At 49.9% G+C, this 25,922-nt stretch overlaps 1 protein-coding gene across 1 annotated transcript in view; it reads left to right on the plus strand.

Annotated features, from left to right (window-relative positions):
• The window catches only part of LOC139278420 (uncharacterized), a 110,293-nt gene that overhangs the window by 52,242 nt on the left and 32,129 nt on the right, over positions 1 to 25,922 (plus strand). The window contains exons 10-16 of the mRNA XM_070897175.1: positions 2,322 to 2,422; positions 2,510 to 2,619; positions 5,871 to 5,943; positions 6,037 to 6,111; positions 8,467 to 9,495; positions 18,857 to 20,009; positions 21,345 to 21,825. Of these exons, the coding sequence (XP_070753276.1) occupies positions 2,322 to 2,422; positions 2,510 to 2,619; positions 5,871 to 5,943; positions 6,037 to 6,111; positions 8,467 to 9,495; positions 18,857 to 20,009; positions 21,345 to 21,825 (3,022 nt within the window). The remainder of the gene's footprint in view (positions 1 to 2,321; positions 2,423 to 2,509; positions 2,620 to 5,870; positions 5,944 to 6,036; positions 6,112 to 8,466; positions 9,496 to 18,856; positions 20,010 to 21,344; positions 21,826 to 25,922) is intronic.

Consider the following 25,922-nt stretch of genomic DNA (forward strand, 5'->3'; position numbering starts at 1 on the left):
GACAATGAAGGAATGGAGATATATTTCCAAGTCAGGATGGTGTGTAACTTGGAGGTGATCTTGCAGGTGATGGTGTTCCCATACGCCTGCTGCCCTTGTCCTTCTAGGTGATAGAGGTCGCAGGTTTGGGAGGTGCTGTTGAAGAAACCTTGGCGAGTTGCTGCAGTGCATCTTGTAGATGGTACACACATGTGGTACATGTGGAAATCTTTGGCACATTGGTGCATTTGTGGATTCTTTTTTTAAAAAAAAAAGAACCGTCTTTTCATTCTCTTTCTTTTTTTCACTGAAAGGTTGTGAAAATGTATTGTAATTTCAGTGTGTATTGCATCGATTATAATCTGACCATACTGCCAAGCAGGCTTGAATGGCCCCACATCGCAGAGAGGTGTGACACCCAATTCATACCAGACCCATGGGTGCCAGGGATTGCAATACCGGCACCTTGTAAACACACCGCAAACGGCAATGGCAGAGAGCAAAGCAAATAATTTGTTTTAACAATTTGACAGAAGATTCCTTTCCCAGCACCTGGAAGGACCTGCTCTCGTCACACAATTTTAAGGAGCAGCTTTGGCTTCCAGGATGAGCCCAGTCTTCTCGGGCCAGTTGTCGCTGTCAGTCCCATTGCTGAGATATCATCCAGTTCCTTCACCCTGGGCCTCGCAATGAGGTGACTGATCGCAACCGATGTCAGTTCCCCCCCCCCCCAATCCCCCATCAGCTGCCCCCCCCCAATCCCCCATCAGCTGCCCCCCCCCCCAATCCCCCATCAGCTGCCCCCCCCAATCCCCCATCAGCTACACACACCCCTCCACATCCCCCATCAGCTGCCCCCCCCCAATCCCCCATCAGCTGCCCCCCCCCAATCCCCCATCAGCTGCCCCCCCCAATCCCCCATCAGCTGCCCCCCACCCCCCCAATCCCCCATCAGCTGCCCCCCCCAATCCCCCATCAGCTGCCCCCCCCAATCCCCCATCAGCTGCACCCCCCAATCCCCCATCAGCTACACACTCCCCTCCACATCCCCCATCAGCTGCACTCCCCCAATCCCCCATCAGCTACACACTCCCCTCCACATCCCCCATCAGCTGCACTCCCCCAATCCCCCATCAGCTACACACTCCCCTCCACATCCCCCATCAGCTGCTGCCCCCAATCCCCCATCAGCTACACACTCCCCTCCACATCCCCCATCAGCTGCCCCCTCCCCTCCACATCCCCCATCAGCTGCCCCCTCCCCTCCACATCCCCCATCAGCTGCCCCCTCCCCTCCACATCCCCATCAGCTGCACCCCCCCCCCCTCAATCCCCCGTCAGCCACACGCTCCTCCAGCGACGACCGGGCCTCTTCTCCCCCAGCACGTGGTGAGCACGATGGCTGTGACCGCCCTGACCTCTCCTCCTTCCACTCTGAACACCCTGACCGCCACCCCACAAAATGGACCTCTGACCTTCCCAGTGCCTGTCCCCAGCCAAACCTCGTATCACCAACCGCCTCACCGGAGGGCGCTACTCGGCGCCGAGCTTACGGCCCACATCTCGCCGTAGGCAACTCGGCTCATACAGCAGTGCCTGGTCTCCAGCCGTCTTGGACCCCCTTGCCACTGGACCAAGACCTCGCTCGGCTAAGCCCGTGTGGTAGCCGATGTACAACGGCCACCCCACGTCAAAAGAACTCTCGCACAGGCATCTTGCACTCCTTTAACACGAAGTTCGGGACCTGGAACGTCAGGACCCCCTATCCCCTGTCAGCTACACTCCTTTCAACTCCCCCATCAGCTACCCCACCCCCGGCCACATCCCTGTCAGCTACAATCCCTGCCCACCATCTCCTGTCAGCTACACTTTTTTTTTTCCCCCCACCCTTCACATCCCTGACAGCTATACACCGCACCCCATCCCCCACCCTCCACATCCCTGACAGCTACTCTTCCACCCCCCCCCCCCCCCCATCCCCTATCACCTACACCCCTCCACCCCACCCCCCCCCCCAACCCTCTCCAATCTGCGGTCTCTGGGTCTCCAGCCAGAAAGCTAAATATTGCACAAGGCTGTGTGTTGCAGCGCGGTTGAAAGTCACAAAGGGCTGTGCAGCTTGTGACTAGATTGCCAAAAGAAGAAAGAAAGACTCGGATTTATATACCGCCTTTCACGACCACCTCACGGACGTCTCAGCCAATGTACTTTTGGAGTGTAGTCACTGTTGTAATGTAGGACTAAAAAATCAGTAGGCATTGCACTGTTGCATTTCTTCGATATATAAAATAGTGTTGATTGTGCGTTATTTCTATTAAGATTTAATCACTTTGTGTTTTCAGACCAGCAAAGTTGGAGATTGAATATGTGATGGACTTTGGGGAACTGAAAAGCAGTTTGCCGTTGGCCGTGTTTGAAAGAGAAAATTTCAACTTTCAAGAAGGTAATTAAATTGGACTTGCTCCACTGTTCAGCGACAAAAATCAATGTTTGACTGAGGAACTGACCCATGGTCTCTACTTTGTCTCAGTTTGTTTGGAAGGATTGTATTGCAGTTGGTACGAGCTGGTGGAATACGCGGAAGGACGTGAAGTCCCGCAACTGGGTCCGTTAATGGATGAAATGAAGGAGAAGAATGTGGTAAGGATTCAGCACGCTGGTATTTGTGGGGAACTAAAGGCACTTTTCCATTGGCCTGGGATAAGCAATCGCACTCTCTCGCCTCTTGAGTGGGAAAGCTATGGGCTCGGGTGGCACTGTGGCGTTGAGGGAGTACTGCATTTGTTGGAGCTGCTGTATTTCAAATCGGATGTTAAGCTGACGCCCCCGTCTGCTGTTGCAGGTGGGCGCAAAAGATCCCGTGTCGAGTAGAATTGACTGCACCGAGAAAGGTAATTCGGCAACACTGGTCTAAAAGAAAGAAAGGCAAACTTGCATTTATATAGCGCCTTTCACGACCACCGGATGTCCCAGAGTGCTTTACAGTCGATGAAGTACTTTTTGAAGTGTTTTACTGTCGGAAACATGGCAGCCAATTTGTGCACAGCAAGCTCCCACAAACAGCAACATGATAATGACCAGATCATCTGTTTTTTTTTTTAAAGTGATGTTGATTGAGGGATAAATATTGGCCAGGACACCGGGATAACTGCCCTGCTCTTCTTCGAAATAGCGCCATGGGATCTTTTACGTCCACCTGACCGGGTAGATGAGGCCTCAGTTTAACGTCTCATCCGAAAGTGCCAGTGTTTATACTCCCCGAGCGCCTCCTCCAACCCTAATGACCTCTCCCCGGCTCCACCCTTCCTCTCCTTCCCCGCCCCCCCCTCACCCCCACCCTTACATGAGTCAATGCCATCTTCTTCAAGCACCCCACATGGGTTGCGATTTCCACATTCTCTCAGTGCCCTGGCGACCCTTATCAACCAGCGGCAACAAAGGGCAGATCAACTGATCATTTGTTTCCTTATGATGCAACAATCGAAAGATTCTCCCAAAAGCCAGTAGCAAAAGAATGTTGGATCAACTGCTTGTAGAACGAGCATTGCGCCCTCCGCCTTGTCCATACTGAATTTTGCCGGAGCAACTGATTGAGAAAGGAAAGGTGGGCGAGCGCCCTGAACCTGGGATGCTCAGTGGTACTTGGTGGGCGTAAGGCCCTGCCAGATGTCGATGTAGTGCATTGGTTTCGCTGAAACGAGTGCGGCGTTCTGTGGAGGAGCTCTGCGACTGGGCGAGGGACTGCGGTTATGAGGAGAGGTTGGAAAAGTTAGGACTGTTCTCCTTGGAACAGAGAAGGTTAACAGGTGACCTAATAAGAGGTTTTCAAGATGATGAGCGGTTTTGATGGAGAAAAACTACTCCCTTTGGCGGGCGGGTCAATAACCAGCGGTCATAGATTTAAAACCATTGGCAAAAGATGGCGAGGGGAAGGTGAGGAGATATTTTTCACTGAGTTGTCGGGATCGGGAACGCTCGAGCTGAAAAGGTGGTGGAAGCTGATTCCAGAGATAATTGTAAAAGGGGAGTTAGACGGATACCTGAGGATGGGGAACCTACAGGGTTAGGGGCAAAGAGCGGGACGGGGGGGATTAAGCCCGTCTGCTCTTTCAAAGAGCCGGCACAGGCATGATGGACGAAATTTCTATAGCGTGGGGGGAGGGGAGGGGTGGTGGTGGCTGGGCCGGGCCGTGTGGGGGGCGGGGGCAGGAGGAGTGGTGAGGCTGTGTGCTGGTGGGGGGGGGGGGGTGGGGGTGGAGATGGGGCTGTTTTCTGGGGGGGGGGGTGGAGATTGGGCCGTGGGCGGGGGGAGTTGCGGGGCTGGGTGCTGGTCGGGGGGTGGGGCCGTGTGCTGGGGGGGGGGGAAGGTGGGAGTGAGCCATGTGTTGGGGCGGGGAGTGGGCTGGTGGGGGGGTGGGGGCCGTGTGCTGGGGGGAGTGGGCCGGGAGCTGGTGGGGGGGGGGGGGGGGCGGGGAGAGCGGCGGGGCTGTGTGCTGGTGGGGGGGGCGGGGCCATGGGCGGGGGGGGAGAATTGGGCCGTGTGCTGAGGGGGGGGGTTTGGGCTGTGTGCTAGGGGAGTGGGCCGTGTGCTGGTGGGGGGGGGGGGGGGATTGGGCCGTGTGCTGGGGGAGCGGGGTGGTATTGGGCCGTGTGCTGGGGGAGCGGGGTGGGATTGGGCCGTGTGCTGGTGGGGGTGGGATTGGGCTGTGTGCTGGAGGGGTGGCCGGGGGAGCGGGCCATGTGCTGGTGGAGCACGGGAAGGCCCGTTGTGGAGTTTAAACGACATCACGTGCCAGGTTCCCTCTCCGGAAGTCAGCCTGATTGACGGGCTGGAATTCCAGTCGGGCGGGGAACACTGGATAATAGGCTGCTGCCCCAGGTAGGTGCGAGCCCATGGAGGGGGAGGGCGGGAGGAAGGTTGGTGGTTTGATCCCATGGTGGGGGAGCTTGGGGGACCAGCAGGAACCAACCCCGACCCTCCTGGCCCCACAAGATTTGCTCCCAGAGCCAGTCCCTCGCCTCGCTGTAACTGCAAGGAAATCCCAGGCCCGGGAATCCCGGCCGGCCGCAGGTGAACCTGCACAGCAGGTTAGTGCAGAGGCTGCCAGCCTCATTATCATACTTCAGGTGTAAACCTGCCTCCTGGGAGCAGGTTGGCTGCCCAACCTTCCGTCTCGCCTCCGTTAAAACCGGAAGCAGGCTGGTTAGGATTGGGACTCACATTTTTAACTGATCTCAACCCACCCCGTTTTGTTGGAGTTAAAATCCCTCCCCTCTGATTCTAACTGTAGACAAAATGCTGCGGGACATGAGGTGAGGCTATCCGTTTACAGTGACAGTGCAGCCCCCTACTCCCCTCCCTAACCGCAATAATCTCCTATTTTATGGAGATATAAAAGCGCTAAAGTCTGCTGCTGACTTTTTTAAAGCTTATCAGGAACCTTGTATTAATACTGCAGCTGCAGACTTGAGCCAAGCAACTACTTCTGGCCCTAATCAAGCTGCTCGGAGGCTTGTAAAGTCAAACGCAGCAGACTTTTACAGTGTTGTCTTCCTATTTCGCAACGGCATCGGGGGAGGGCTTGCTCTATTTTTAAAAAAAAATCCAAAAAAATCCCTACTTTCCCCAGGTCAGTAGGTGGAGAGAAAGCATGCGCGATCATGTTACAAATCTGAATGGCCTGCAGCACTCCAAATAATCTCCTGTTGAAAGTTCGCTGTTTGTCTGCTTCTTCCCCCCTCATTTGTTTCTTGTATGTTTTAAAGGCGCGATCTAAATAAAAGTTGTGGTTCATCGCAAATAACTTTCGGTGCCCCTTTTACCTGTGTCCGTATAGTTGCCTTCCCACTAAAATTGCAAATGTGTGTGTGTTGTGTGTGATTTCTTCCAGGCAGTTGTAAAATGCTTAAACGATCAGGGGCTGCTCATATTGTTCAGTGATTCGGTGTCCAGTTCTGCTCGTGGTAAGTATATAAATAAGGAACAAGTTGAATGTTTGAATACTTGAATTGAGGAAACCGTCCATAGTAATGGCCATTTTGTTTCATCTCATGCAGAAACCAGCAGGGCTATTCCCAATGCAGTGCAAGCGGTGTTCATTTTCAAAGCATCTAGAATTGCCCACCTTAAAGGTACCGACTCTCTTTGTTTTGCTTATTACAGGTAAACCTTTTCTCTCTCGGGACCATCAAACAACATAACTAGAACGAGGGGGCATAGTTTCAGAATAAGGGGTCGCCCATTTAGAACCGAGATGAGGAGGAACTTCTTCTCTCGGAGGGTTGTAACATCTGTGGAATTCTCTGCCCCAGAGAGCTATGGAGGCTGGGTCGTTGAATATGTTTAAGACATAGATAGACAGATTTTTGAGCGATAAGGGGAGTGAAGGGTTCTGGGGAGTGGGCAGGGAAGTGGAGCTGAGTCCATAAGAACATAATAAATAGAAGCAGTAGACGACCATTTGGCCCCTCGAGCCTGCTCCGCCATTTAATAAGATCATGGCTGACCTGATCATGGACTCAGCTCCACTTTCCTGCTCGCTCCCCATAACCCTTTACTCCCTTATCGCTCAAAAATCTGTCTATCTCCATCTTAAATATATTCAATGATCCAGCTTCCATGATCTTATTAAATGGCGGAGCAGGCTTGTGGGGCCAAATGGTCGTCTACTGCTTCTATTTATTATAAGCCCCTTAATCATGAAGTTAAAAATAGTTTGTAAAAACCAGTTGACTTTTTTTTTGGAAACTGTTCTTTGATCATCTTCAGTTAATTCTTGTACGGTCCAGGTTCGAACATTTGCTGCCCGCCTCAGTTGGGAATATATAGATTGCCAAATGTTTGGTTAAACCGACAAAATTCAGCCGGTAGTGAAACAATATTGACTGAAGGGGAATCAAGGGATGTGGAGATCGGGCGGGAAAGTGGAGTTGAGGTCGATGATCAGCTAATGGTGGAGCAGGCTCGAGGGGCCAAATGGCATACTACTGCTCCTAGTTCTGATGTTCTTATGAAGCTATGAAAAAGACACTTTTTTTTGCCCTTTTCCTTTCTATTTATCTGCCGATGCTCTACTGATATCAACTCCTGGTTTGGTGCAGTTTAGCAGGTACCAGTCATCACCTGTGCATCATGCAAGTGAGGGTTTTTTCACCTGTCCGCCTAGGCAGTGAGCATTGGTGGGTCGCTCAACTGTAGGGCCAAATACTCGCTGCTGCCCTCACTCATACCCCGCACTTTCCAGTCGTAGGTCATTCGAGAGCGAGTAGGGACCCCTGATTGATTTTTTTTTTTATTGTTTTCCTCCCAACCCCCACCCCCAGCCCTCCCCTCCTTTAGTGTCAGCTGTGGCTCAGTGGGTAGCACTCTTGCCTCTGAGTCAGAAGGTTGTGGGTTCCAGTCCCACTCCAGGGATTTGAATACAAGAAAATTTAGGCTGACACTCCAGTGCAGTGCTGAGGGAGCGCTGCACTGTCAGATGTGCCATCTTTCAGATGAGTCGTTAAACTGAAGCCTCGCCTGCTCTCTCAATTGAACATAAAAAATGCTATGGCACTATTTTGAAGAGCAGTGGAGTTATCCCCGGTGTCCTGGCCAATATTTTTCCCTCAATCAACATAACAAAAACAGATTATCTGGTCATTATCACATTGCTGTTTGTGGGAGCTTGCTGTGCGCATGTTGGCTGCTATGTTTCCTACAATACAACAGTGACTACACTTCAAAAGTACTTCATTGGCTGTAACGTGCTTTTGAGACGCCCGGTGGTCTTGAAAGGCGCTATATAATTCCTCCTTTCCTTGGTCAAGAGTGACGAGTCCAAGTGTAGAGATCATCCTACCAGCATTGCTGTGGTCAGCACGGAGCTGTAATCAACATGTGGCCCGTCTGTTACACTATCTTCACCAGCCACCAGGAGAGCTTGTGCTCTGGCTGGCCCACTTGTCGGGAACAGTATACAGACTGGTAGCATTTAGGGAGGGGGAAAAAAGTGTACATTTCTAAACATGAAAGAAAGACTTGCATTTATATAGCACCTTTCATGACCACTGGACGTCTTGAAGCGCTTTGCAGCCAATGAAGTACTTTTGGAGTGTAGTCACTGTTGTAATGTGGGAAACGCGGCAACCAATGTGCGCACAGCAAGCTCTCACAAACAGCTACGTGATAATGAGCAGATAATCTGTTTTGGTGATATTGATTGACCACGACACTTGGGATAACTCCCCTGCTCTTCTTCGAGATAGTGCCATGGGATCTTTTACGTCCACCTGAGAGAGCAGACGGGGCCTCGGTTTAACGTCTCATCCGAAAGACGAAAGCAGTTAGCTAATTGGAATGTTTTTCAGTTAGTGAGCTATTTTCACACCTGCTATAGTAATAGGTCCCCCCCCCACCAAAGAAGTTGCAGCACACCTTAAACATTGAGATGTCAGCAATTTGCTTTCTGTGCCTCCGCATCATGTTGTCTTTCTTTGTCCACGCAGAGGTAAACGGGGCGACTCGCACGCGGCCGATTTCACTGTGCTCGGACAGGATCGCTCCGCTCCTTCCCGGAATTGGCTACGCCGTGACCAAAGTGCTGAAATCCACCGGCGCCTGGGCCATCCCGTGTAACAAACTGGTTGAAGATCACCTCGCCGATTACTTCAAGGTGACTCCAGAGCTGCCCCTGAGTTCCGAGCACATGTGCGACGACACGGACCGTTGCCCACAGCTCACCGCCGGCTCACCGCCCAACAACGGAGAGCCACCTGCCCGCCGTGATGGCCAGAGAACATCGGTGGACCAGCTTTCCCCGTACTTCATCGACCCTGAAAGCTACATCCTGCCCGTGTCGACGGTTTTGAAGCTGCAGGGTAACTGCCTCCAGCTGTGTCGGAGCTTTGGCGCTGAGCAGAAGACCTTGCGCCTGTCCAAGCCCCGTGAGGCGACCTACCCACGGGAGAAAAGGAAGTCTAAAGCGCGCAAGGCCCAGGAGAAAAGTCCCGCGCCCGGGCGCGCTCGCGCCGGGAAGGCCCCTCCTCGCTCCGGGGCGAAGGAAAGGGCCGCGACACGGAGCCAAACGAACCGCGAGCCGCGCAAGGCGTCGGGGAGGGCCGAGCCGGCCGGCAAACCGACAGGCTGCAAGGCCACGGGCAAAGGTGCCGGCAAAGTGAAGAGGAAAAAAGGCAGCCCTCTGCCCGCCGACGCCGCGGCGGAAACGCCGGGGATCTCCAAGGGCGCCAATTCCGCGCCCCGCGGTGTCGCCGCCATCGCAGCTTCGGGCCGCCCGGGGTATTCCACGAGGTCGCAGTCGGCTCACAATAGCAAAAAACATTCGGCGCAGTCGGGCAAAGGGGGCCCTGTGGAACAGCCTGCCCTGCCGGATGGGAAGAGAAAGAACCCGTGCGCTGCAGACGGCCATCTTCAAACGGATTCCAAACGAGGCGCAGCCGCCAGGAAAGCAGTCAGCGGCGGCAGGGGCTCGGGGAAGGCGGCAGCAGAAAAGCAGGCCAAACGACGTGGTGAAACCGGTAAGGGCAATTCCCAATTGGCGCTCTCCTGCCTTTGCAATTTGAGTCAGCCACCTCTGACAAAATTAAAATGAACCTTTTATAAAACACTGGTCCGGCCTCAACTGGAGCACTGTGTCCAATTCTGGGCACTGCACTCCAGGAAGGATGTGAAGGCCTTGGAGAGGGTGCAGAAAAGATTTACCAGAATGGTTCCAGGGATGAGGGACTTCAGTGACGTGGATAGACTGGAGAAGCTGGGGTTGTTCTCCTTGGAGCAGACAAGGTTGAGAGGAGATCTGATCGAGGTGTTCAAAATCATGAGGGGTCCGGACAGAGTAGATAGAGAGAAACCGTTCCCATTGGTGGAAGGGCCGAGAACCAGAAGGCACAGATTTAAGGTGATTGGCAGAAGAACCAAAGGCGACGTGAGGGGAAACTTAAGGGAGTTGGATAAGTACCTGAAGGTACAGGGCTACAGGGAGAGTGTTGTAACCATTCTGTGATTCTATGCCCACCACTGCCAGAAGGTGCACTGGTATATCCCTGGGCTGGCATCGTGTTCTGGTTACAATTTTAATAAGCCGCCTCTTGTGCGAACAAAATTAATTTAGAGCAGCGCTTCAGGGATGGAGATATTTCGGAAGAAAAATAATTGTTTCCTTTGAAAAGAAGCAACAGTTATGGGTAAATGTGCAAAAGAATCAATTTTTATTCAGTGTATCTGTGTAATATCCCTTCACTTAATTGGCACAAAATTCGCAATAAAAGGGGGAGGGGGAAATTGTGCGGGGCTGGCCTCCTAACTCAAAATGTAAAATGTGATATTCTGTTAATGTTACCTGCCTTTTGCTTTTCGGTTTGTATTTAGATTTAAAGAGCTCAGGACAATCCGAGAGAGGGAGTGTCTCGACAACAACTTATATTTATATAGCGCCTTTAACGTAATGAAATGTCCCAACGCGCTTCACAGGAGTGTTATAAGACAAAACATTTGACACCGAACTGCATAAGGAAAAATTAGGGCAGGTGACCAAAAGCTCGGTCAAAGAGGTGAGTTTTAAGGAGCGTCTTAAAGGAGGAAAGAGAGGCGGAGAGGTTGAGGGAGGGAGTTCCAGAGCTTGGGGCCGAGGCAACTGAAGGCACGGCCACCGATGGTTGAACGATTATAATCAGGGATGCTCAAGAGGGCAGAATTAGAGGAGCGCAGACATCTCGGGTGAGGCTGGGGAGATCAGAGGTAGGGAGGGGCGAGGACATGGAGGAATTTGAAATTAAGGATGAGAATTTTGAAATTGGTGTTGCTTAACCGGGAGCCAGTGTAGGTCAGCGAGCACAGGGGTGATGGGTGAGCGGGACTTGGTGCGAGTTAGGGCATGGGCAGCCGAGTTTGGGATGACCTTAAGTTTGTGTGGGCTGGAAAGTGGGAGGCCCGCCAGGAGTGCGTTGGAATAGTCAGTCTAGAAGTGTAACAAAGGCATGGATGAGGGTTTCTCAATCGGGGAACAACAATTTTGCAAGCCAGGGAGAAAAGGATTGAAAAAGAGACGGGCAGAAATAAAGGGGCAGGACACTCGAGGTGCAGGCTTCTGCTCCCCCCATCATCATCATCATCATCATCATAGGCAGTCCCTCGGAATCGAGGAAGACTTGCTTCCACTCTTAGTATGAGTTCTTAGGTGGCTGTACAGTCCAATATGAGAACCACAGTCTCTGTCACGGGTGGGACAGACAGTCGTTGGAGGAAAGGGAGGGTGGGGAGCCTGATTTGCCGCACGCTCCTTCCGCTGCCTGCACTTGATTTCTGCACGCTCTCGGCGGCAAGACTCGAGGTGCTCAGCGCCCTCCCGAATGCTCTTCCTCCACTCAGGGCGGTCTTTGGCCAGGGATTCCCAGGTGTCAGTGGGAATGTTGCATATTATCAAGGAGGCTTTGAGGGTGTCCTTGTAACGTTTCCTCTGCTCGCCTTTAGCTCGTTTGCCGTGGACGAGTTCCGAGTAGAGCGCTTGCTTTGGGAGTCTCGTATCTGGCATGCGGACTATGTGGCCTGCCCAGCGGAGCTGATCGAGTGTGGTCAGTGCTTCAATGCTGGGAATATTGGCCTGGACGAGGACGCTAATGTTTGTGCGTCTGTCCTCCCAGGGGATTTGTAGGATCTTGCGGGGATATCGCTGGTGGAATTTCTTCAGCGACTTGAGGTGTCTACTGTACATGGTCCACATCTCTGAGCCATACAGGAGGGCAGGTATTACTACGGCCCTGTAGACCATGAGCTTGGTGACAGTTTTGAGGGCCTGGTCTTCAAACACTCTTTTTCTCAGACGGCCGAAGGCTGCACTGGAGGCGGTGCTGGATCTCGTCGTCAATGCCTGCTCTTGTTGATAGGAGGCTCCCGAGATAAGGGAAGTGGTCCACGATGTCCAGGGCCACGCCGTGGATCTTGATGACTGGGGGACAGTGCTGTGCGGCGAGGACAGGCTGGTGGAGGACCTTTGTCTTACGGATGTTTAGCGTAAGGCCCATGCTTTCATACGCCTCGGTAAATACATTGACTATGTCCTGTAGTTCAGCCTCTGTGTGTGCACAGACGCAGGCGGCGTCTGCGTACTTTAGCTCGACGACAGAGTTGGAGTTGGAGTGGTCTTGGACCTGGCCTGGAGATGGCAAAGATTGAACAGCTTCCCACTGGTTCTGTAGTTTGGTTCTGTAGTTTAGTTCCACTCCAGGGGGGAGCTTGTCAACTGGGAGGTGGAGTATGGCAGCGAGGAAGATTGAGAAGAGGGTTGGGGCGATGACGCAGCCCTGCTTGACCCCGGTCCGGACGTGAATTGGATCTGTTGTGGATCTGTTGACAAGAATCACGGCCTGCATGTCGTCGTGGAGCAGGCGGAGGATGGTGACATAGTTTTGGGGGCATCCGAAACGGCTCCATAGACCCTCGCGGTTGACCGTGTCAAAGGCCTTTGTAGGGTCGAAGAAGGCCATGTATAAGGGCTGGCGCTGTTCTCTGCATTTTTCCTGCAGCTGTCGCGCTGCAAAAACCATGTCTGTTGTGCCCCGGAGGGGATGAAATCCACACTGCAACTCCGGGAAGAGCTCCTCGGCCACGGGGAAAAGATGGTTGAGGAGGACTCTAGCGGCGACTTTCCCAGTGGTTGATAGCAGGGAGATTCCTCTGTAGTTGCCGCATAGTACCATTGCCAGAGATCTGCATTGCAACATGACTGCAAGGCAGTGGAGCATCAGGTCCCTGGCTCACATCCTGTCACCACACATGCCAGCGTGCAAGTGCCCTCGCAGTGCGGGAAAGCCGTTACTTTTGCTCCCGGCTCTGACCCTGGGACAGTTTCTCCCACAGTCATTGCCTGGTAGGCGCTCTAGGGCCTGCGGAATTAGCCTGCACAATGATCACCCCCAAAATGTAAAAGACCAACGTCCTGAACCATCTTTGGATGGATCTTCCACTTGTTGAGGGGTGACCGGGAGTGTTTCCTGTTGTGCTGTCAATCCTTAAAATCATTTTTTTTTTCATTTGTTCATGGGATGTGGCTACATTGCATTCAGCCCCTTCATTAAGTCATTAAGCCAAGTCATTAATATAGATTGTAAATAGTTGAGGACCCAGCACCGATCCCTGCGGCACCCCACTAATTACTGTTTGCCAACTGGCAAAGCCAGCATTTATTGCCCATCCCTAATTGTCGTTGAGCAAGTGGTGGTGAGTCACCGTCACCATAAAGGAAAAGCAATAATCATGGGCGATTTTAACCCTCATGTTGATTGGACAAAGCAAATTGTCCAGGGTAGCCTTGAGGAAGAGTGTATCTGGGATAGTTTCCTTGAACAGTATATTGCGGAACCAACCAGGGAGCAGGCTATCTTAGATCTGGTGCAGTGTAATGAGACAGAATTAATAAATGATCTCATAGTAAAGGATCCTCTAGGAATGAGTGACCATAACATGGTTGAATTTCAAATTCAGTTGGAGGGTGAGAAAGTTGGTTCTCAAACCAGTGTCCTAAGCTTAAATAAAAGAGACTACAAAGGTATGAGGGCAGAGTTGGCTAAAGTGGACTGTGAAAATAGATTAAAGAATGGGACGGTTGATGAGCAGTGGCAGACATTTAAGGAGATATTTCATAAATCGCAACAAAAATATATCCCAATGAGAAGAAAAGACTGATCGAGAAGAGATAACCATCTGTGGCTAACTATGGAAATAAGGGAGGGTATCAAATTGAAATCAAGGGGCTATCGGGAGGGAGGAACTTAATACAATCACTGTCACTAATGAAAGAGTACTCAGTAAAATAATGGGACTAAAGGCAGACAAGTCCCCTGGACCTGATGGCTTACATCCTAGGGTCTTAAAAGAAGTGTGCAGAGATAGTGGATGCATTGGTTGTAACCTACCAAAATTCCTTGGATTCTGGGGAGGTCCCAGCGGATTGGAAAACTACAAATGTAACGCCCCTATTTAAAAAAGGAAGCAGACAAAAAGCAGGAAACTAAAGACAAGTTAGCCTAACATCTGTTGCTGGGAAAATGCTGGAGTCCATTATTAAGGAAGCAGTAGCGGGACATTTGGAAAAGCATAATTCAATCAAGCAGAGTCAGCATGGTTTTATGAAAGGGAAATCATTGACAAATTTGCTGGAGTTCTTTGAGGGTGCAACGAGCAGGGTGGATAAGAGGGAACCAGTGGATGTGGTATATTTGGATTTCCAGAAGGCATTCGATAAGATGCCACATAAAAGGTTACTGCACAAGATAAAAGTTCACTGGGTTGGGAGTATTAGCATGGATGGAGGATTGGCTAACTAACAGAAAACAGAGAGTTGGGATAAATGGCTCATTTTCCAGTTGGCAAACAGTAATTAGTGGGGTGCCGCAGGGATCGGTGCTGGGGCCTCAACTATTTGCAATCTATATTAATGACTTGGATGAAGGGACCGAGTGTAATGTAGCCAAATTTGCTGATGATACAAAGATGGGTGAGAAAGCAAATTGTGAGGAGGACACAAAAAATCTGCAAAGGGATATAGATCAGCTGTGAGTGGGCAAAAATTTGGTAGATGGAGTATAATGTGGGAAACTGTGAGGTTATCCACTTTGGCAGAAAAAAATAGAAAAGCAAATTATAATTCAAATGGAGAAAAATTGCAAAGTGCTGTATTACAGAGGGACCTGGGGTCCTTGTGCATGAAACACAAAAAGTTAGTATGCTGGTACAGCAAGTAATCAGGAAGGCAAATGGAATGTTGGCCTTTATTGCAAGGGGGATGGAGTATAAAAGCAGGGAAGTCCTGCTATAACTGTACAGAGTATTAGTGAGACCACACCTAGAATACTGGGTACAGTTTTGGTCTCCGTATTTAAGAAAGGATATACTTGCATTGGAGGCTGTTCAGAGAAGGTTCGCTAGGTTGATTCCGGAGATGACGGGGTTGATTATGAAGATAGGTTGAGTACATTGGGCCTATACACATTGGAGTTCAGAAGAATGAGAGGTGATCTTGTTGAAACATATACAAGGTTGTAGGGGCTTGATAAGGTGGATGCATAAAGGATATTTCCACTCATAGGGGAAACTAAAACTAGGGGACAAGTCTCAGAATAATGGGCTGCCCATTTAAAACTGAGATGAGTAATTTCTTCTCTGAGGGTTGTAAATCTATGGAATTCTCTACCTCAGAGAGCTGTGGAGGTTGAGTCATTGAACATATTTAAGGTGGAGATAGATTTTTGAGCGATAAGGGAATAAAGGGTTAGGGGGAGCAGACAGGCAAGTGGAGCTGAGTCCATGATCAGATCAGCCATGATCTTATTGAATGGCGGAGCAGGCTCGAGGGGCCAAATGGCCTACTCCTGCTCCTGCTCCTATTTTCTTATGTTCTTCTATTTATTTTAGGTCATTGACAACTGATCAGTACCCTGGGCAAAACGCATGATCTATGGTAATATCTTGACTATCTTGCGCTTTCAGAATCTGTTTAGCACCCCAGGGTATAAAGCAGGCCTGAATCCCCATCTTTGTTTGGCAGATAAATCCTCTGGACCTGATGGCTTGCATCCTAGGGTTTTAAGAGAAGTAGCGGCAGAGATTGTGGATGCATTGGCTGTAATTTACCAAAATTCCCTGAATCCTGGGGAGGTCCCAGCAGAGTGGAAAACTGCAAATTGACCAGTTAGGCTAACATCTGTGGTTGGGAAAATGTTGGAGGACATTTGGAAAAACAAAATTTGGTCAGGCAGAGTCAGCATGGATTTATGAAGGGGAAGTCATGTTTGACAAATTTGCTGGAGTTCTTTGAGGATGTAACAAACAGGGTTGATAAAGGGGAACCAGTGGATGTGGTATATTTGGACTTCCAGAAGGCATTTGACAAGGTGCCACATAAAAGGTTACTGCACAAGATAAAAGTTTACAGGGTTGGGGGTAATATATTAGCATGGATAGAGGATTGGCTAACTAACAGAAAACAGACTGTTGGGATAAATGGTTCATTCTCTGGTTGGCAACCAATAACTAGTGGGGTGCCGCAGGGATCGGTGCTGGGACCCCAACTATTGACAATCTATATTAACGACTTGGAAGAAGGGACTGAATGTAACGTAGTCAAGTTTGCTGACGATACAAAGATGGGAGGAAAAGCAATGTGTAAGGAGGACACACAAAATCTGCAAAAGGACATAGCCAGGCTAAGTGAGTGGGCAAAAATTTGGCAGATGGAGTACAATGTTGGAAAGTGTGAGGTCATGCACTTTGGCAGAAAAACATCAAAGAGCAAGTTATTAATTAAACGGAGAAAGATTGCAAAGTGCCGCGGTACAGCAGGACCTGGGGGTACTTGTGCATGAAACGCAAAAGGATAGTATGCAGGTACAGCAAGTGATCAGGAAGGCCAATGGTATCTCGGCCTTTACTGCAAAGGGGATGGAGTATAAAAGCAGGGAAGTCTTGCTACAGCTATATAAGGTATTGGTGAGGCCACACCTGGAATACTGCATGTAGTTTTGGTATCCATATTTATGAAAAGGATATACTTGCTTTGGAGGCAGTTCAGAGAAGAACTAGGTGATTCCGGGGATGAAGGGGTTGACTTATGAGGAAAGGTTGAGTAGGTTGGGCCTCTACTCATTGGAATTCAGAAGAATGAGAGGTGATCTTATTGAAACGTATAAGATTATGAGGGGGCTTGACAAGGTGGATGCAGAGAGGATGTTTCCACTGATGGGGGAGACTAGAACTAGAGGGCATGATCTTAGAATAAGGGGCCACCCATTTAAAACAGAGATGAGGAGAAATTTCTTCTCTGAGAGGGTTGTGGATCTGTGGAATTCGCTGCTTCACAGAGCTGTGGAGGCTGGGACATTGAATAAACTTAAGACAGAAATAGACATTCTTAAATGATATGGGGATAATGGGTTATGGCGAGCGGGCGGGGAAGTGGACCCGAGTCCATGATCAGATCAGCGATGATCTTATTGAATGGTGGAGCAGGCTTGAGGGGCTGTATGGCCTACTTCTGTTTTAATTTCTTATGTTCTTACTACGAAATGTCTGAACTTGGAACCAGTTTGCACCTGTTGAGGTGAACTCTCTGCTATTGTCCCTAATGTTAAACATAGAAAAATAGAAATTTACAGCACAGAAGGAGGCCATTTCAGCCCATTGTGTCCGCGCCGACCGACAAAGAGCCGCACGGCCCTCGGTCAGCAGCCCTGAAGGTTATATATAAACCCATGAACAATGGCGGAAAGGTAAAGAGCACCCAGCCCAACCAGTCCGCCTCACACAACTGCCACACAATTGCTTGTCTATCTAGGTTGACAATGTTGCGACAATGGTTGGGTATTGCAAGTGGTCCAGTCTGATTATCTTGCAGGATCTTGGCAGTGCGCTTTTAAAATGAAGAAAGTGTCCCTCTCTGATAGTTTCTAGGACCGACGTACCTGTTGAAGAAGGCTCTATGCCTGGATTCCTGGATAGGCAAGGAATATGAGTTGAGTCACTGATTCAAGGCATGGTAATTGCTTGGAAATGGCCTTGCCGCTCACTATCTCTGTAAGCTCCTAATTCTGGCCTCTTGAGCATCCCTAATTTTTATCGCTTCACCATCGGTGGCCGTGCCTTCAGCTGCCAAGGCTTTGGAATTCCCTCCCTAAACCTCTCAGCCACTCTACCTCTCTTTCCTCCTTTAAAACCTATTTATTTTACCAAATTTGCCGTAATTTCTCCCAATGTGGCTCGGTGTCAAATTTTGTTTTATAACACTCGTGAAGCGCCTTGGGACATTTTACTACGCTAAAAGTGCTATATAAATACAAGTATTTGTGGCATTGTCAACTAGTGGCTCAGTGGGTAGCTCTCTCACCTCTGAGTCAGAAGGTTGTGGGTTCAAATCCCACTCGAGACTTGAGCAATAAAATCTAGGCTGACCCTCCAGTGGAGTGCTGAGGGAGTGCTGCACTGTCGGTGGTGCCGTTTTTCAGATGAGACGTTAAGCCGAAGCCCCGTCTGCTCTCTCAGGTGGATGTAAACGATCCCATGGCAGTATTTCGAAGAAGAGCAGTTGAGTTATTCTCGGTGCCCTGGCCAATATTTATCACTCAATCAACATCCTTTAAAAACAGATTATCTGGTCATTATCACATTGCTGTTTGTGGGAGCTTGCTGTGCGCAGAGTTCCCACATTACAACAGTGACTACACTTCAAAAAGTACTTTATTGGCTGAAAAGTGCTTTTGGATGTCCGGTGGTCATGACTGGTGTCATATAAATGCAGGTCTTTTTTTGTTGGGGTAAAAAGAAGACTTCTCTTCCTCAAGGTGGATTCCCTGAAATAAGGAATCGACACCAGCCCTTATAACGACCACGGAATCAATCAGACGAAACCTTGGATTCACTTTTACGATCTTTCTTCAAGCATATGCAGGGGAAGCATCACAGTCTCAGCCGCCTACGGCAGGACCTTCCCCGAGTGATGGTTTCACATACAGTTTCCGAGGCGTGATATCCTCGTGCGCAATCATCTACGACCACCGGTTGGCCTACAACTAATCGGCGGACCTACATTGATGCGTTAACCCTTATCAGACTGGTTGCTGAGTGGTTTCGCAGCATCTTTATCTCCCCATAGCATGTAGAGCCGATCTCAGTCTATTTGAATGTGGTGGTCTACGGTCTTACCCTTGCCCTGGCCTTTCCAGCTTGGTCTGCAGTTTTTTAAAAGATAAGTACACAAATGCGAGCTGCACCCTTTAACCTGATTTCATGCCATGTCCTTATTTCAGTCTTAAGTATACTTTTTCCCCCCTTAGTGCATAGACTGCTATCTGTCTATCCTATTGCGACTGATTTTTTTTTTTAACCTGTCAGTTTGTGTTACAGGCGTGAACAATGAGCATTTTTCGAGATACGGCGTCTGTACCTGGAACATTGTGGAGAAAAATGATGTTGAGAATGAACCTGCCTCACTGCAGCCCCTGCCCTCGGGCACTGGTTCAAATACGTTGCGGGCAAAGAAGGCCCCCACGGAGGCGAGCCAGGTACCGCAGGGCGGTGTTGGTACCAATATCGGAGCAACGGATCCACTCACTTTCCTTGCTGATCTGGCAATCAGCTCCGCTATCGCAGCACTGCCACCGTGGCCAAAGCAGAAATGCGGCTTGGCGTTGCCCCAGGCACCTGGGAAGAGTGCTCCCTGCAAAAATGGCTCCGTTGGGAGCAAGAGGCAATCGAACCGTGGTCCCCATCTCGATGGTTTGCCCAATTCAGAATCGAGGGTACCGAATACAATGCCACCCGGAGCAGAAAACAGCCAAGGAGGGAGCGGGGAGCCCTCTGACAATCGGCCGTCCCGTTCTGCCGCGTCTCTGGGCTCGCGGTGTTTTCCTGGTGCAGCGTCGGCTTTTTCGAGCCGTGGAATGCTGCACATGCACAATTATATGACTCGAGGGCCGAAGGAAGGGGCTCACCGGTCTTCGGCCTACCCTCGCATCGCCCACCTCTTCGGCGACCATTCCTATTCCCGGCCACCCAGGGACCGCGAACCCGTGGGCTTAGCTGTCGCGAGCCCGGTGCCCTCCCAGAAGGAGGACGCGGCGCTTCAGTCCACCTCGGTGCACGTGGAGAGCGCGAGTCGGTGCTCGGCCGGGCTGGACCCGCAAAGCCGGAGCCAAACCTCGCTGTCGCTGGCCGAGGCCTGCTCCAAGGACGAGGAGAGAAGCTACGAGGAAGGCACGTTAATCGGGAGAGTGCTGCCTTTCCGACGCGAGGACACCTGCCGGACAAATGTCACGCATTGGGCAGCGGATGGGCAGAAGAAAAATGGCGCGCTGAGAAGATATGGTCAAGCCGTCGATTACACTTGGACTGAATTTGATGAACAGTTCCAGCAGTCTCGCTGCATATGTGATGAGAAAGACACTTTGCAGGTGACTTTTGAATGGAAAGGGCCATATTTGTTCCAGTGGGACAGCAAGTACACGAACGACTCACTGGAGAAATCTGTGAATCGGGCTCTTCACGGGTAAGTTGTTTACAGCTTCCAGAAATGAATTAATGCGATAATGGTTTTTAACTGTCTTAGATTTTGACTTGCAGCAGTGCGTTATCCGTTTCTAATCGGGGGAGAGGGGGGGGGGGGCGCAGGGGAAATCTTAAAGTAACATTTATTTTAACGGAATGACTGCTGCCAACGACCGGGAGCTGTGCAGAAGCAAACTGCGCAATAATCTGGAACCGGAGGCATGATATTTCTGTTTTTCATTTTTACACGAACCCGCTCCCTCCCCAGCTTTTTCCAAATGATTTTTAACGAGCGCACTCCGGTAACGAGCTGGAAGGGCTCGTACGCAGAACGCTTCCAGGCAGCTTCTGGTTCGTTGGCAGCAGTTACTTCCTTATTTTAATTCCTTCATTCATTGTACAGGTGTATTTCACCGGTTTGAAGATTTCCGTTAAACTCTCTTGGTTACATTACAGATTTGTACATGAAGGAGCCTTTAACTTGTACATAAGGATATTTGCACGGGGTGGATAAAGTGAAGATTAGGAGGGGTAATTTGCTAAAATTGCTGTACCAGAGCAGAGCCTCACGAGGCGGAAGCGCATATTGAGAATTGAGACATAAGTTGCCCATGATTTTTTGTTCATGAGTGGACGGAAAATCACATGGAACGTTCTCCTAAATTTCTGGTACACACTCCCACCAGGAGAGGCTCTACACTGGGAGTGCAGTTTCATAAAATTACTCTACAACATCTCATTTTAGCAATGCGAAGATTTATTTCTGATAGAGGAAGTAAAGAAAGTAGTAGTACAAAGGGTTAGTGCATGTAGGAACACAAGAACATAAGAAATAGGAGCAGGAGTAGGCCATACAGCCCCTCGAGCCTGCTCCGCCATTCAATAAGATCATGGCTGATCCAATCCTGGACTCAGCTCCACCTCCCTGCCCGCCCCCCCATAACCCCTTATTCCTTTATCGTTTAAGAAACTGTCTATTTCTGTCTTAAGTTTATTCAATGTCCCAGCTTCCACAGCTCTCTGAGGCAGCGAATTCCACAGATCCACAACCCTCTGAGAAAAGAAATTTCTCCTCATCTCTCTTTTAAACGGGCGACCCCTTACTCTAAGATCATGCCCTCTAGTTCTAGTCTCCCCCATCAGTGGAAACATCCTCTCTGCATCCACCTTGTCAAGCCCCCTCATAATCTTATACATTTCGATAAGATCACCTCTCAATCTTCTGAATTCCAATGAATCCTTCCAAGATTATGAAACTTGAGAGGATGGTTGTGCTGGATACAAAAGTCTGTTAATTGTGCTCGTAATGTGCTTTCTTCCATCTCCATTTTTGTAGGCCCTGGGATCCTACTATCCAAGAGACCATGAAGGAAGTGAAACTTATCCTTCACATGTGGATTGGACTGTTCTACACCAAGTCTAGTATGATGCTGCAGACCTCGATAAGGCAGGTGGAGGAGCGCATTGAGACTCTAGATGCTGCTGCTGCTGCTGCTGAAGGGGACCTATGCCAAGGGCCGGCTGGAGTTGGAGCGCCTGCTTCTGTTGAAAGTGGCTCAGAGTCCGCAAGCTCGGACCAACATCGGATGGCAGGAGTAATCGTGTCATCGGTAATCAAGAGGATTGAGAAGCATTCAAATCTCGTCACTTCTTGCGACAGCAACTCACCGTTTTGTGGGGAAACGCTCCCTGCGGCCCGTTCTCAACCAGAGGAAGAAGGCCCGCTGGGCAGTGATGATGTCATCAGTTGTGATAATGCAAAGGATCCAGAAGCGCAGAATTCTAGTGGTGGCCTTTTAGACATCTCGACTGCGGAGGTAAGTACCACGACTGTTGGCATGGGATAACCGGAAGCTTTTTCTAAATATGACTAGCAAATAGCAAATGAGCACATTCAATCTTATTAGTGCTTTGTAATAAATGACGGTATTTAATATAATTAGGCTTTAATAAAACACTAGTTTGCCCCCAGCTGGAGTAGTGTATCCAATTCTGGGCACCACACTATAGGAAGGACACGACGGCCTTGGAGAGGGTACACACGAGATTTACTAGAATAGTTCCAGGGATGAGGGACCTCAGTTACATGGATAGAATAGAGAATGGGATTGTTCTCCTTGGAGCAGAGGAGATTTGATCAAGGTGTTTAAAGTCATGATGGATTTAGGTAGTGAATAAAGAGCAACTCTTTTCAATGGCTGAAAGGGCACAGATTTAAGTTGATTGGCAAAAGAACCAGAGGCGACATAAGGAAAAACCTTTTGATGCAACGGGTGGTTATGATCTGGAATGCACTGCCCGATTTATAGATTCAATAGGGAACTGGATAAATACGTGAAGGAGAAAAAATTGCCAGGATATGGGGAAAGAGCGGGGGAGGGGGACTAACTGGGTTGCTCTTCGAAAGAGTCGGCGCTGACTCGATGGGCCGAATGGCCCCCTTCTGTGCTGTACTCTTCTATGTATCTATGATAATAGAGAAAAAACAAAATCTGAGTCATGTGTTTGGGTTCTTGCACTAAATATTTTCTTGGGTTCATTGTCACCGGCCAGTCCTTTTAACCGGAGCTGGTGTCCTCTATAACCATTTCTGCCCAGTATCTAGTTTAATGATCCCGAGACTCAGGAACTCATGCTACACTACTGGAATGAATGTTGTCGTCATGTGATACTCCTCGCTTCAAAAACCGGACTGAGCATTTTCTCTCACCAGTCCAAGACTCGGGCTCTGCATCAACAACTGGTCTGTCTTAAATAAAACGGGTAAATGGTATACAGGCAACTCTCGATTATCCGCACACGGGTGCAACGGGAAACTGTTGTAACAGCATTTAAAATTCCGTGTGTGACGTCACTTTGAAACTCTGATGTTCCTTTCGAATGTTGCTTGTTGAGCCTTGCTTTTAAGCGCTCTGCCTTGCCTCAGCTCCCGCTGCTGCTCGCACACAGGTCCGCTGCCTCTGTCGAGCCTGCACTTGCCGCGTTGTTTTTTCATTAAAATGCCATGAACAGTTACAGGAAATAATCAACAAGCCGAATGGTCTTTAGATCTCGAGGACTAGAATTCAAGGATTAGAAAATACGCTACAGCTATTGGTTAGAGCACACCTGCAGTACTGTAAGCATTAACTGTAATGTCAACTCGCTCTCACGGAGAAATCGTTTACCCGGCATAGCCCAATTCCCGAGGGATCCGGATAATCGAGAGTTGCCTTAATACACTTCTCTGTCGTTCTCAGTACATTATAATAAATACACCACTCACCTTCTCTCTAAAGGTAGACTTTAAACCAAAGTTTACTTATGGACGTTTCAATCCAGTCCAGTTTCTTTGATGAGCCAGCACAATAATTAGATCACGGAACTCTTTGGCTACAAAGCTATCACTGATTAGATTCTTTCCCAGTTGATCCAGTTTAATTGTTAAGGATTTAGTCACCCATTTTGTTTCAGTATAACTTCTGAGGAGTTGCAATCATATTTCCGCGGATAAGCCCATCTGAGAAATAGCCTGCAGCCTGTGTCAGCACTGGGAGATGTGGTTCGACCTGACTGAGCATGTCGGGGTCCGATATTAACATCTCAATAGTTCGATGTCTCTAACCAACAACAAGAAGTTGCATTTATATAGCACCTTTTAAAGTAGCAAAACATCTCGAGGCATTTCACAAGAACGTTATCAATCACAATTTGACACCGAGCCACAGAAGGAGGTATCAGGACCAATGACCAAAAGCTTGGTCAAAGGAGCATCTTAAAGGAGGAAAGGGGGGTAGAGAGATGGAGAGGTTTAGGGATGGAATTCCAGAACGGCCTCCAATGGTAAAACAATGAAAATCGGGGATGCTCAAGATGCCAGAATTGGAAGAGCGCAGAGATCTCGGACGCTTGTAGGGCTGGAGGAGGAGGGGCTAAGCCATGGAGGGATTTGAAAACCAGGATGAGAATTTTAAAATTGAGTCATTGCCGGACCGTGAGCCAATGTAGGTCAGCGAGCACGGGGTGATGGGTGAACGGGACATGGTGCGAGTTGAGATACAGGCAGCAGAGTTTCAGATGCACAACTCTTCCCTTAATGATCATTGCGTGCTAAGGTGCAGCTAATGTTCTCCACTGTGAATGTGGGAAGTCTCAATTTGGCCTTGCTAGCTATCCAAGATGGAGAAAGCCACTGTATTGTTCTTGGCGACTGTTCCTCTACAGAATTCCTGGCTTTTAGAAACAATCTCTGAAGCAGGCCATATTTCAAATTAGTCAACACCACACTAGAAACACTTGGGTCATGCAACCCAATTGAAAACAGATGTTATAATGATCTTCTAAGTATGTGATAATGGGCCCAAGTTTCCAGACGCGCCTAGAACGGCGCAGTCCCGACCTGGACGCCCGTTTTTCGCGCCACAAAGTGCACCTAAAAAAATCCTCGGTATTCTCCACCAACTTGCAGGTCCTCTGGCCCTCGGCGCAGCCAGCACGAGCTGTGGGGGGGCGGAGCCAGGTCCCTGCGCTGAAAACAGTGCCGGGACCTCTGCACATGCGCGCTACAGTCGGCACGCAAGTGCAGTAGCTCCAGGCGCCGAACTGTGTGGGAGGGGCCCGAAGCACGCAGCCCCGAGCCCTGGCTGAATGGCCTCACTGGGGCTGCGTGAATGAGGCTCCTCCCACGGCCAGCTCCTGCTCCCCCCCCCTGCCTCCGGACCAGACCCGACACTCGCTCCCCGCCCCCCCCCCCCCTCCCCTGCCTCCGGACCAGACCCGACACTCGCTCCCTGCCTCCGGACCGGACCAGACCCGATACCCGCTCCCCCCCCCCCCCCTCCCCTGCCTCCGGACCAGACCCGACACCCGCGCCCCCCCCCCCCGCCCCCGACTGACCCGACCCGCGCTCCCGCCCCCCGACCCGACTCCCGCTCCCGGACAGGATCCGACCTGACCTCTCTCTCTCTCTCTCTCTCTCTCTCTCTCTCTCTCTCTCTCTCTCTCTCTCTCTTTCCCCCACTCTTCCTCTCCCCCCTCTCTCTCTCTCTCTCTCTCTCTCTCTCTCTCTCTCTCTCTCTCTCTCCCCTCGCCCTCCCTCTCTCTCCCCTCGCCCTCCCTCTCTCTCCCCTCGCCCTCCCTCTCTCTCCCCTCGCCCTCCCTCTCTCTCCCCTCGCCCTCCCTCTCTCTCCCCTCGCCCTCCCTCTCTCTCTCTCCCTCTCTTCCCCCCCCTCTCTCTCCCTTCCCCCCCCCCGGACCCAACCCAACGCCACCTACCTGTAAATCTGGTGCTGGGGACGGGCCGGCAGCCTTCGGTCCCGAAAAGCCTGCCTGAAGCACTTTCACACAGGTAGGAAGATGGTTTATTTAATCTTTTCTTTGCTTATGAATGTTTATTCAGGTTGGATTTATTTGTATAAGTATAAATAAGGATTTATTATAGAATTTAATGACTTCCCTTCCCCCCACCTCGTTCTGGACGCCTAATTTGTAACCTGCGCCTGATTTTTTTAATGTGTCGAACAGGTTTTTTCAGTTCTACAAAAATCTTCACTTGCTCCATTCTACTTTAGTTTGGAGTACGTTTTCACTGTGGAAACTTTCAAATCAGGCGTCAGTGAAGAAAAAATTCTGTTCCAAAGTAGAACTGTTCTACCTGACTAGAACTGCCGAAAAAAAAATGTGAAGAATTGCGATTTCTAAGATAGTCCGTTCTCCACCAGTTGCTCCTAAAAATCAGGCGCAAATCATGTGGAAACTTGGGCCCGATATTTCTAGGCATTCACCCCATTTTTGGAGTAAACTACTGAATGTAAATGTGTTGAATGGAAGTGTCAGCTATTTATTGCTCTTCACCAGCCAAAGATGTTTCAAGACTTCTATGATGGTGTGATCTTTTACATCCACCTAGTAGGGCAGACGGGGCCTCGGTTTAACA

Source organism: Pristiophorus japonicus, chromosome 13 (genome assembly GCF_044704955.1).
Source record: "Pristiophorus japonicus isolate sPriJap1 chromosome 13, sPriJap1.hap1, whole genome shotgun sequence".
NCBI classification, from domain to species: Eukaryota; Metazoa; Chordata; class Chondrichthyes; family Pristiophoridae; genus Pristiophorus; species Pristiophorus japonicus.